The 12,381-nt window shown below is 43.6% G+C and overlaps 1 protein-coding gene across 1 annotated transcript in view; it reads right to left on the bottom strand.

Moving 5' to 3' along the window:
* NGEF (neuronal guanine nucleotide exchange factor) overlaps positions 1-12,381 on the bottom strand; it is a 204,042-nt gene that overhangs the window by 118,112 nt on the left and 73,549 nt on the right. Inside the window, exon 3 of the mRNA XM_077488480.1 lies at positions 10,280-10,349. Coding sequence (XP_077344606.1) covers positions 10,280-10,349 — 70 coding nt within the window. The remainder of the gene's footprint in view (positions 1-10,279; positions 10,350-12,381) is intronic.

Here is a 12,381-nt window from a genome sequence, read left to right as displayed (position 1 = left end):
AGGGAGACAGGTGGATAGAGATGGGGGGGGGGGTGCACTTAATTAGGAATTGCTTAATGTGTCAGCGAGAGAAATTGGCTGGTGGAGAGCCGGCTGCACAGGCTCCTACACACACACTAGAATAATTCAGGAGCAGGGTGCATAGTGTACGTAGTGCTGTAACCCATGGCAACCAATCAACTTCCATTTTCCTTATATCTGCAAAGTAATGAAATGTAAACTTCTACGGGTTATTGTACATTGTACAGGCATACCCCACTTTTAAGTACACAATGGGGTTTATTTACTAAAGCTGGGAAGTGCAAAATCAGGCTCACTTCTGCATAGAAACCAATGATCTTCCAGGTTTTATTACCAAAGCTTAATTGAACAATCTGGGGTTAGAAGCTCATTGGTTTCTATGCAGAAGTGAGCCTGATTTTGCACTTCCCAGCTTTAGTAAATAAACCCCATTGTGTACTTAAAAGTGGGGTATGCATGTATAGTGCTATTGATATTTAGCCTGTCTTAAGGTAATCATTTGTTAGTTAGTACTCTATTGGAATTTACATCTGTGTGCAGCTTTGCACACCAATTTGTAAGCAATGGGAGGCATTTGCTTAACCACCTCCATACCGGGCACTTTTAACCCCTTCCTGCCCCGGACAATTTTCAGCTTTCGGCGTTGCCACTTTTTCAATGACAATTGCGCAGTCATGCAACAATGTACTCAAATGAAAATTTGAATACATTTTTGTGAGACAGATAGAGCTTTCTTTTGGTGTTATTTAATCACCACTGGGTTTTTTATTTTTTGCTAAATAAACAAAAAATAGAGCAGAAATTTTGAAAAAAATTTTTTTTTTTAAGTTTCTGTTATAAAATGTTGCAAATAAGTTACATAGTAACATAGTTACATAGTAGGTAAGGTTAAATAAAGACAATAGTCCATCTAGTTCAACCTGTGTAGGTGTGCCAGTGTCTATATTTATTGCCCGTATCCATGTGTGTTGTGTTTTTTTAAGATGCACATCCAAGAGTCTTTTAAAACTATCCATACTCCCCACTGCCACCATCAATTGTGGAAGAGAGTTCCACAGCCTTATTGCCCTGATAGTTAAAAACCCTCTGCGCAGTCTAAGGTTAAACAGCTTCTCTTCCAATCTCATTATGTGGCCCCATGTCATATTACACTCCCTGAAACTGAATAGTTTTTTTCCTATGCTGGGACCACCATTGAGATATTTGTTAATCGCTATCATGTCCCCTCTCAAGCGTCGCTTCTCCAGTGAGAATACATTAAGTGTTTGTAGTCGTTCCTCCTAATCGAGGTTGTCCATGCCCCATAATAATTTTGTTGCCCTTCTTTGGACTCTCTCCAGTTCCAGCACATCCCTTCTGAGGACTGATGATCAGGACTGGATGGAGTACTCCAGATGTGGCCTAACCAGAGTTTTATAAAGTGGCAAGATTATCGTCTTATCCCTTGAGTATATCCCCTTTTTTATGCATGCTAAAATTCTGCTGGCTTTGGTAGCTGCAGCTTGACATTGCATTCTATTGTTCAGTCTGTAATCTACTAGGACTCCCAGATCTTTCTCCATCCTTGATAAGTAATCTTTCTTCTTCACTGATGGTCACCAATGAGGCTGCACTGATGGCCGCCGATGAGGAGGCACTGACGAAGCTGCACTGATGAGGAGGCACTGATAGGTGGCACTGATAGGCACTAATAGGCGGCACTGATGGGCACAGATAGGCAGCACTAATGGCCACTGATAAGCTACACTGATGGCCACTGATGGGGCTGCACTGATAATCACGGCACTGATGATGTCAGATTGGTTCTCTTTTCCTCACATGCTGTCTCTGTGTGAGAAAAGGAAAGCTGATAACTGGAAAGTCTGTTTACATGTGACCAGCTGTGATTGGACACAGCCAATCACATGGTAAAGGGCCGCTGTGATTGGTTCTTTTATCCCGATCTGTGATCAGCTGTGTCCAAAGCACGCAGCAGTCACAGAGTGCACCCAATGCACACCCCAGGTGAGGTGCGCGTGTGGAATGATGTCTATGGACATCCTTTCAGAACTGGAGGCCCACGCTGTAGCCATCTTTAGCTATAGTGTGGGTGGGAAGTATTTAAACTGGAGCAGACAAAATTTGGAACAGCTGTGCATAGAACAATAGTAACTTCTGATTCAGCCACATCTTCAGTATGCAGTACAGTTTTGGTCACCAGTCATGAGGAAGGATGTGCTTGAACTGGAGAGAGCCCAGGGTAACAAAGCTAATAAGGGGGCTGGAGGACTATGGAACAACTACAAATGTTTAACTAATTCTCTCTGGAAAAGAGGCACTTAAGAGGGAATTTGATTGCAATGTACAAATGTTTAAATGGTGACTGTATAGTTGGGGGGAGACTAAATAGTCTTTTGTCTCTAAAGAAGACAAGTGGCCATGCAAAGAAGTTGGATGAGAAGTTGTTCAATCTTAACTGGCGTAACAGATTCTTTACTGTTAAAATGGTAAGGATGTGGAACTTCCTTTCACAGTCGGTGGTGTCACCGGGGATTGTAGATAAATATAAAACATTTTAGCTGTTTTTTTAAGCGAATGCAATCTACATGAAAATGATAGTGACCTAAAAACACACACATGAGCAGGTCCCATCTATTCCTTCTGTATTGAACTCTATTGTAATTGTACTGTCTCCTTTTATATTGGGAGTTATAAAAATCCTTTATAATAATATTAAAATTATACATATCATAAGGCTCATGAAAGAAACCTGTTTAATACACCCATGATCACATTCAAGGAGCAAATCTGGATGAAATTTTAAGGACCCTCAAATAAGATTACCGTATATACTCGAGTATAAGCCGAGATTTTCAGCCTCTTTTTTGAGGCTGAAAGTGCCCCCCTCGGCTTATACTCGAGTCATCGCTGTCTGCCCGCTCGATCAGCGTGTCGAGCAGACAGACAGCGGCCATTCTATTCAAAAGCCGCGCCTCCGGCTCCGCCTTCGCCTGTGATAGGCGGAACACTGAATTTCCCAGCAGCCTGTGTTCCGCCTATCACGGACATCGTATCATCCTCGTACTACGGACGAGGATGATACGACGTCTGTGATAGGCGGAACACAGGCTGCTGGGAAATTCAGTGTTCCGCCTATCACAGGCGAAGGCGGCGGCGCAGCTTTTGAATTTTACAATGGCCGCCGACGAAGAGGGCACGGGACGGAGGCAAGGCAAGGCACGGCACGGCACGGGACGGGACGGGGGCAAGGCAAGGCACGACACGGGACGGATGCAAGGCACGGCACGGGACGGAGGCAAGGAGGCAAGGCACGGGACGGACGCTCGGGACAAAGGCTCGGGACACAGGTAGGCTGGACACACACACACACACACACGCGGATGGATGGAGACACACACACACAGGGATGGATGGATGGATGGATGGAGACACACACACACAGGGATGGATGGATGGACACACACACACACAGGGATGGATGGACGGACACACAGGGATGGACGGACACACAGGGATGGACGGACACACAGGGATGGACGGACACACACACAGGGATGGACAGGCATGTCTCACCCTCGGCTTATACACGAGTCAATAAGTTTGCCAGTTTTTTTGGGGGTAAATTGGGGGCCTCGGCTTATATTCGGGTCGGCCTATACTCGAGTATATACGGTAGTTGATGGCAAAACAAAATTTTTAGAGTTTCTGTACAAACGCTTGAATGAAATTCTACTGGTTACATGAAGATATATTTGTTAAAAAATCTGTCACTTGAGAACCTTACAGTGCCTGCAGACACTAGATGCCAACTGGATATTTGGCCACATATCTTACTAAATGTACTAATGTGTACATTTGCAAAGGTTGAACATGTATGTTTGTCCTTTGGAGAAACGAGGCCCTGGCTGGCCAGACTCAATGTCATTACTTTCTGTCACTTGTAAACACAAAAGCCCAGCTTCTGTGCTACAAGTGACAGCGTGCTGCACTCATTGTTGTTGGGAGAGGGGGCCCAGGTCTCAGTCTTTGTACTGGCAATTATTAGCCCCGAACCCCAAGGCCTGGGTTTGGCTGGAAACGTGGGGCTATTGGCTGTCTGCTGCCGAGCTGCCTCTGAAGCCAGGGAAGGAGGGGGGCCAGCACCGCCGGTTTACAGAGCGGGGATCTCCATCTCCCACTTAGCCGCTTAACTGGTATGGCTGAGTGAAACACGAGGTCCCGCCCCCTGGAGCCGTCCATCATAGGAGCCGACCAGGTCCAGGAAGCAGGACTGACACTGAATGTGCTGGGTAAGTGGAAGATCCCCAGGGTCTGTTCTGTGTAAGCTGGCTGCGGGCTGTGGTGTCTCTCTCTTCGATGCCTGGGCACAGCCAGGTAAGGCTGATGGGATGTGGCCGGGCACTGATGACGAGGCTGCATTAATAAGCGTTGATGGCTGGGGACTAATGAGTTTGTATTAATGGGTACTGATGGTATTATTGGGTGCTGATGAGGCTGTATTGATGGGCACTGATGAGGCTGCATTAATGGGCATAGATGAGTACTGATGGTATTGATGGGCATTGATGAGGCAGTATTGATGGGCACTGATGAGGCTGCATTAATGGGTACTGATGGTATTAATGGGTACTGATGAGGCTGTATTGATGGGCACTGATGGCTGAGCACTGATGAGGCTGCATTAATTGGCACTGATGGTATTAATGGGTACTAATGGTATTGATGGGCACTAATGAGGCAGTATTAATGGGCAATGGTGGCTGGGCACTGATGAGGCTGCATTAATGGGTACTGATGGTATTAATGGGTACTGATGGTATTAATGGGTACTGATGAGGTTGTATTGATGGGCACTGATGGCTGGGCACTGATGAGGCTGCATTAATGGACACTGATGGCTGGGCACTGATGAGACTATATTGATGGACACTAATGGTACTGATGGGTACTGATGGCTGGGCCCTGATGAGGCTGCATTGACGGGCACTGATAAGGCTGCATTGATGGGCACTGATGTCTGGGCCCTGATGAGGCTGTATTGATGGGCATGGGTGAGGCTGCATTGAAGGGCATTGCCAATGCCCATCAGTGCAGCCTCACCAGTGCTCATTAATGCAGCCTCACCAATGCCACATGTGCATTACACTCTCCTGAACCCAGTGCTCTGTGTATTATGCTGTCATGACCCCAGCACTCTGTGTATTACGCTCTCCTGAACCCCACGCTCTGTGTATTACACTCTCCTGAACCCAGTGCTCTGTGCATTACACTGTCCTGAACCCAGTGCTCTGTGCATTACACACTCCTGAACCCAGCGCTCTGTGCATTACACTGTCCTGAACCCAGTCCCCTGTGTATTACACTGTCCTGAACCCAGCGCCCTGTGCATTACGCTCCCCTGAACCCTGTGTTATGCATCCCTTGTTTTATTTTATTTATTTTTTAAACAATGTCCCTTTAAGACCCTTCCACTATACAGTTTGGCAACACCCACCCTATGATGTGGCGTACTTTCCCGCGGGAAGGGGGGGGGGGGGTTCCGGCACCTATTCTCTGAAAATAAAAGCCCTTGGCCCAGCTGCCCAAAAATAACAGGCCACACATGGAAAGCAATGGGCTGACAGGGAGAACTCTCACCTGGCCTTCCTGTATTCTGCAAGCGACACCTGGTCTGGGTGGCAGGATTAATAACGAGCACCATGAGCAGTCCTAATGGAAGCCAGGTATTCAGCTTCTGTAGTATTGTGTTAGGTCTGTATAGCTGTGCCCTTCAACCTAACCTCAGGACGTGCCATGCACGTCAATGCAAGGCTCTTATGGAAGTCTGGGACTGCATTGGGTCTGCGCCGCTGCACCCTTTCACTTTCACCTCAGGGTGCACGCTGACACACAGCCCTTAAGGCCCACCAAAATCCTTAGTACCAGGCCCATAATGCTCCTAATCTGGCCCTGATCAGTGAGGGTCTGCAAAGGTTATTACCAGAATTGTTTAAGGATTTTTTATGGTTACTTATATAGCACCATCAAATTACATATATATTACACATTTACATCTGTCCCTGTCCTTAGTAATTTACAATTCAAGCTCCCTAACTTACATTCATACATACTAGGGTAAATTTAGACAAGAGCTAATTACCCTACCAGCATGACTTTGGAGCATGGGAGGAAACCAGAGTACATGGAGGAAACCCACGCAGGCACAGCGAGAACATGCAAACCAGAACATGCAGAACATGCAAACTCCAGGCAGGTAGTGCCATGGTTGACAACCCAGTACTGCTAGGTGGAAGTACTAATCACTTATTCACGGTGTTGCCCCACTGTTAGATCTCTCTGCTGACACACCTCAATCCATATGCATTTTAGCACACCACAACATGTGCACCATCTGTATGCTCTTGTGCAGTGTGTTAAAAAAAAAAGCTGAGGTGCATTTTTCAATGTTCAGGATATGTTGCCAAACCATTCAAAATAAATGGGCTACCTTAATGCAGCACGCCCTAATGTACGATAACGCGTTGTGTCAACACACCTGCTTTAAAGCAATGCGTAGTCTAAATGGACCTTTGGAAAAAATGTAGCCATGGAGAAGTGACATAAGATGTATATATTTGCAAAAAATACCCCTTTGTGAGACATAAGGAATATCAATATACTTATATATAAAGGAAGATTGCTGTAAGAAGTTTCCTTATTGCTGATTGCATTATGCAGATAGATTTAATGACAGGTTTATTATGAAGGGTGTGTGAATCGGAGTAATATGATGTCATAAGTACATGCGGAACTATCTGTTTAATTGGCATCAAGGTCTGAATAGAAATTGATTTTAAATATTATTTCGTATATGATCCTAGCATGCTGTTTTACACACATAACACAGTGTAGCTTTTTGCTAAATATGTGTATATCATTGGCTCTGACAGATGAAGGGACATGTCAATGTCTTCTTATTGCCATGGTAACAGAGGCAGGCCCCCTATATTATAGTAGACTGACACATTACAGAAAAATATAGGACAGTGAACTTAAATTCTGAAATTAAAGTAAGCCAAAAAGGGAGAGAGTAAAAAGCAGTTCATATATATTCTCTGCCTCACTAAACAACCGATTCTGTTATTTATGTGCCTATAGAAAAACAACAAACCTGCAAATGTCATAATTGTTGACTACAATTTTTTGTTTCCCAGAAAAAGAATACTATTTCATTTTGGTTGTTGTGCGAAATATTTTTAAATATTCAGAATATTATATTTATTTGTGTATATTATATTATATGCAGCACTGATGGGCATTAATTGGGACCACTGAAGGGCACTGATAGGTGGCACTGATAGGTAGCACTGATGAGAACTGTTGGGGCTGCATTGATACTCATTATCAGTGTACATCAGTGTACATATCCCCTTTCACACAAGACTCACCTCTCCGCACGCTGTGACAGCGTGCAGAAAGGAATGCCGATAACCAGCAAGTGAGTTTACATTATGATCAGCTGTGATTGGACACGTGGTAAAGGGACACTGTGGTTGGCCCTTTACCCCGACCTGTGATCAGCGGTGTCTGAAGGGTACAGCGATCACAGAGTGCACCGGGTGCGTGCCACAGGGAGCCGGGTTCATAGAGGACATCCTGCCAGAACTGGAAGACTGCGCTGTAGCCATCATTTGCCTATAGTGCAGTCGACAAGTGGTTAAAGTCATTGTAAACCTCAGACATGAAATATGAACAAAGCATATCCCTCTATAGTGTGTACTAGTCTCAATAAAGAGCAATAATTGTTGATTCTGTCTGCTGCTCCATTCCTCTGCTAACAGCATGAATCACTTTTGACAAGTTTTTCCTGACACCAAGAGAAAAAAAGGTGACGGGGAAATAACTCCAGTTGGTTGACAGCCTCAGCTCTGTTTCTATGTGCTGTGTGAAAGGAGATGTGTCCAATCCCTCATATCAGCTCTCAGACCTCTCCTCACTGAGCTATGCAGACTGTGACTTCAGTTCTCTGCCCCCTTTTTTCAGAACTCTCAGACGAGCTTGAAATATTCAGCACTTTGAATGGATGTAGAGAACAGAAGACTACAGATAGACAGGTACAGCTTATGTAGGAGGATTTGTTTCACCTCTGTGTATCACCTGAGGCCAACCATGACACGGTGTAGGGAAGGGTTTACAACCACTTTATGATGAAGAAGAGTTCTGTTCAGATGGTTGCCTGTATTGGCTTTAAGTCCACCATTAGCCAGTAGGAGAGGTCTGAATAGTCCTAACCTGCTTTGAGGCCAAAGGTACTTAAAGGTAGCTGCCCATCTCAGCTTACAGTGTTCTACATTACCCAATAGCAGAAGCATAAAGTTCCAGAAATACTACCAAGCAGAGGGATTTTACAGTTGTTTTTGGGTATTCTGTACCCCTAACCCTCTCGCTCTTAGACAATAGAGCCAATAAATATTGCAAGAGAAGATTCAAGGCATGGAAGTTTGTCAGCCTGTCCTTGTTGGTGGGTCAGAGTGCTTACAGGGCAGGCCATGAGCAGGAAAGACAGAGAGTCCATTAAAATGCAAGAGCTCTTTCAGGGGGGCATTGCTACATATTGTGAAATTGTGAATATTTCAATATGTGGTCAAGCCTGACAAGGTTTTATATATGACCTCTGGTTAATCATTTTCAAACGGAAGTGCAAGCAGCTGGGCGGATCCTGACTATATGGTCGCGATCTTTCCAGAGCCTGAAGTGGCTTTAGCCCTCTGTCAGCTGATTCTAGGTCACAGGACATGCAACCCAAAAGAGAAGTATGGCCATCATTTTCTTGTATAGGAAATCTAAACTCTAAATTTAATTTGACAAATCAGGCATGGTGATTAGGAGTATTAAAGTCAGCTTAAAGCAGATGTAAACCCTAACTTAGGGACACTTATGCCACATATACACGAGCGGACTTTCCGTCTGAAAAATCTTGGATGGTTTTTCTGCTGAAATTCTGCTCAAGCTTGGCTTGCAAACACACGGTCACACAAAAGGTCGCTGAAATTTCAGTGCTTCCGAGCATGCGTTGAATTATTTCAGAGTATGCGCAGGAATTTTGTGCGTTAGAATTGCTACAGATGATCGGAATTTCTGATCGGAACTTTCTCCAACCGAAAAAATGAGAACCTGCTCTCAATCTTTTGCTGGCTGGAATTCTGCCAGCAAAAGTCCAATGGAGCATACACACGGTCATATTTTCCAACAAAAAGCTCACATCCGACTTTTGCTGGCGGAATTTCCGCTTGTGTGTATGCGGCATTAGTTAGTAAGACCATGTAAAATGAATTGCCTTTTTTAAAATAAAATACATATTTTTGCTTTTTTCATGCTCTATTTCATCTTAGATCTACTGATCTCATGTAGTCTTTTTGGAGCCACTTCCCATCTACATGCATGAACTCCAGAGATGGTCACATGGAGTGTCTTGGTTTCTTGGAGTTTCATGGACAGTCCTGATGGTTTCCTGATGCTGACAACAGAGGACAACTTCTATGTAATGTTTGTTGCACTTTTCCTTGTAGACTTCACCTGATGTTCGTGTGACAGTGTTATCATCATAAAATAGGAAGGTACCTAAACAAGGACCTTCATGGCAAGATCTCTACATATTTTAGAGAAGCCTACATATTTAAAAATAACTTTTGAAATTGCTTTTGCATGATATACACAAGATTTTGGTGATTTGGTTTACATATTCATTAATCTTACCCATCAGTTGATAAATATGCATATACCACAGTGCCGGCTTATGTGCCCAACAGCTGTTCAGCATTGTGAATTTACGGAAGACTTTGCCAATATCAGTGCCCTAGTAAACAACTGCAGTGTTCCATCACATCAGTTTAGGCTGGTATCCTGGTGCTAGCATCCTTCAGTGACGGAAGGATCCTGGTACAGGAGAGATGAGTATGCAAACAAGTTTTTAGGGTTATATTATGTAGAGGTAGCTTTAGGATTGGGGTTACATCGAGGATTAGTGTGATGGAGCCTTGTATGTATGTTGTATGCAGCGCTGAATAATATGAAGCTCAAACTTTAGGTCCTTCAAGATTTTCATTTGCTGTTCAGTTAAAAATATCTAAATTTAGTTCAGTATTGTACCATTACACTGTTATACATTGGATATACAATTATTAGTGACAGTTCTTATACCATTCTTAATATCCATATGTGGACATTCATATTTCTTCCTCACTGTCTGATGGTTGAGTTGTATTGTGATAAATCATACCTGTATACAGATGAGGATTTGGTCTCAACATTGAAACGAATACTGTTCGGTTCTCTGTGCCCTTGGTGCCCTGGAGAGAAGTAAAGATATTAGTCAGATTTTTTTTATGTTTTTCATGTAATTTCTTGCAGACTTGTGCCTAGTTTTCATTAGTGAGGATCTAATTCAATCATTTATTTAATTATATGAAAACAAGAAGAATAAATGTGGATTATTTTGACTAATTAAAAGATGAAAATGATACCTGCTGGGGTATCACTGACAGCACTTAGCACCAAAGGAGCCTCTATTTGCTTGGGCCCATGTTCATAAAGCCATGACTATAATACACTATATTACCAAAAGTATTAGGATGCCTGCCTTTACATGCACATGAACTTTAATGGCATCCCAGTCTTAGTCCATATTATTAGGTTATCTATCGGTTTAAAGTAGGGTTGCCACCTCATCCCTTTAAACCCAAACACATATGAATTACACAGATTATGAGACTTATTTAGTGCAGATAATGTACCGAGTTTAATTACCACCTTAATCAGCCACAGAACCTGTGTAATAAATATGTGTGTAAAGGGATGAGGTGGCAACTCTAGTTTGAGGTCAGGACTGCAGACCAGTCAAGTTCCTCCACCCCAAACTCGCTCATCCATGTCTTTATGAACCTAAGTGGTGTTATGAAGAACTACCTGAACCTGAAGTGCATTTCTTTAAAGCTACAGACACTAGTAGCAGGGTATTTGCAACTGGTGCAAGACCTTTAAAAAGGCAACTCCACCTGAAAAGCTTTACTGCATTCCTTTTTGAGGGGTGTGGTGGTCACAGACAGCAATGGTAACAGTGCCATATGTCCTAACCATTGCTCACTCTACTAGTTTTAGAGCAATCAAACCCTGGCAGATGCTCTAACCCTTCCTTGCTATGTCCAAAACATAAAAATGAAACACATATATAGCACAGCAGGAGCAGTGTTGCCAACCGCCAGTAAAAAAATAGCACTTTTCTTCTGCCAGTAAAAAGTGGCAGTGAAAGAAAAAGGTTGTCAATAAAAAATATGGCTGTGAGGTTTGGCCGAGATCATCGGGGTGCCTGCTACAGTGTGTTCGGACTGTACTGGCAGTGTGTCGCTTGAAGTCATAGTGCAAGGGAAAGGAGCAGCCAGAGCCTCATGTGCAGGGCTTTGGAACGGGAGAAAGGCAAGCTGGGAGTGGACTGAAGGGACCACCTAACATGGAGAGAGAGGGTCACTGATTCAGGAGTGGATGTGTCGGTGAGGTGCCATCATCATCTGTGCTGCTGCACACTGCTGTCAGTGTCACTGTGAGAGAATGTCGCCCATTCTAATTTCTTGCCCTCCTGTCCCTGAGCTACTTATTTATTATATCAAAAATAAAATAAGTACAGGCATACCCCACTTTTAAGTACGCAATGGGGTTTATTTATTAAAGCTGGAAAGTGCAAAATCAGGCTCACTTCTGCATAGAAACCAATGAGCTTCCAGGTTTTATTACCAAAGCTTAATTGAACAAGTTGGGTTTAGAAGCTCATTGGTTTCTATGAGAAGTGAGCCTGATTTTGCACTTTCCAGCTTTAGTAAATAAACCCCATTGTGTACTTAAAAGTGGGGTGTACCTGTAGTATGTTTTTGCCTTAATATCTACCTTAAATCACTTTGCTAATTGCGTATTGTACTTGTTTGTAGAATAAATACTGAAATTAGCACTTAAAACTATCATTTTGTAACTTTTAAATATGCCAGTAATATTCAATCTGGTAGGTTGGCAACACAGAGCAGGAGACCCTGGACATGGTTTCATAGTTAGTAAGGTTGAATAAAGATTACAGTCCATCCTGAGTGAGTGTCTACAATTGTCCCTATCCCTGTACAATGCACACTCACATTGGTCCCTACCCTCAAGGAGCCCACAATCCAAGGTCCCCATTCATATACTAGGGCCAATTTTGGACAGAAGCCAATTAACCTACCTGTATGTCTTTGGATTGTGGGAGGAAGCTGGAGTACCCGGAGGAAACCCATGCAGGCACAGGGCAACCATGCAAACTCCAGGCAGGTATTGTCTTGGTTGGGATTTGAACCAGCGACT

The sequence above is a fragment of the Lithobates pipiens genome, unplaced genomic scaffold (assembly GCF_037356315.1).
Source record: "Lithobates pipiens isolate NorthernLeopardFrog02 unplaced genomic scaffold, aLitPip1_a1.2 Scaffold_18, whole genome shotgun sequence".
Classification (NCBI taxonomy): domain Eukaryota; kingdom Metazoa; phylum Chordata; class Amphibia; order Anura; family Ranidae; genus Lithobates; species Lithobates pipiens.
The sequence above is the reverse complement of the archived record's forward strand: the minus strand, read 5'-3'. Positions and strand labels throughout refer to the sequence as shown.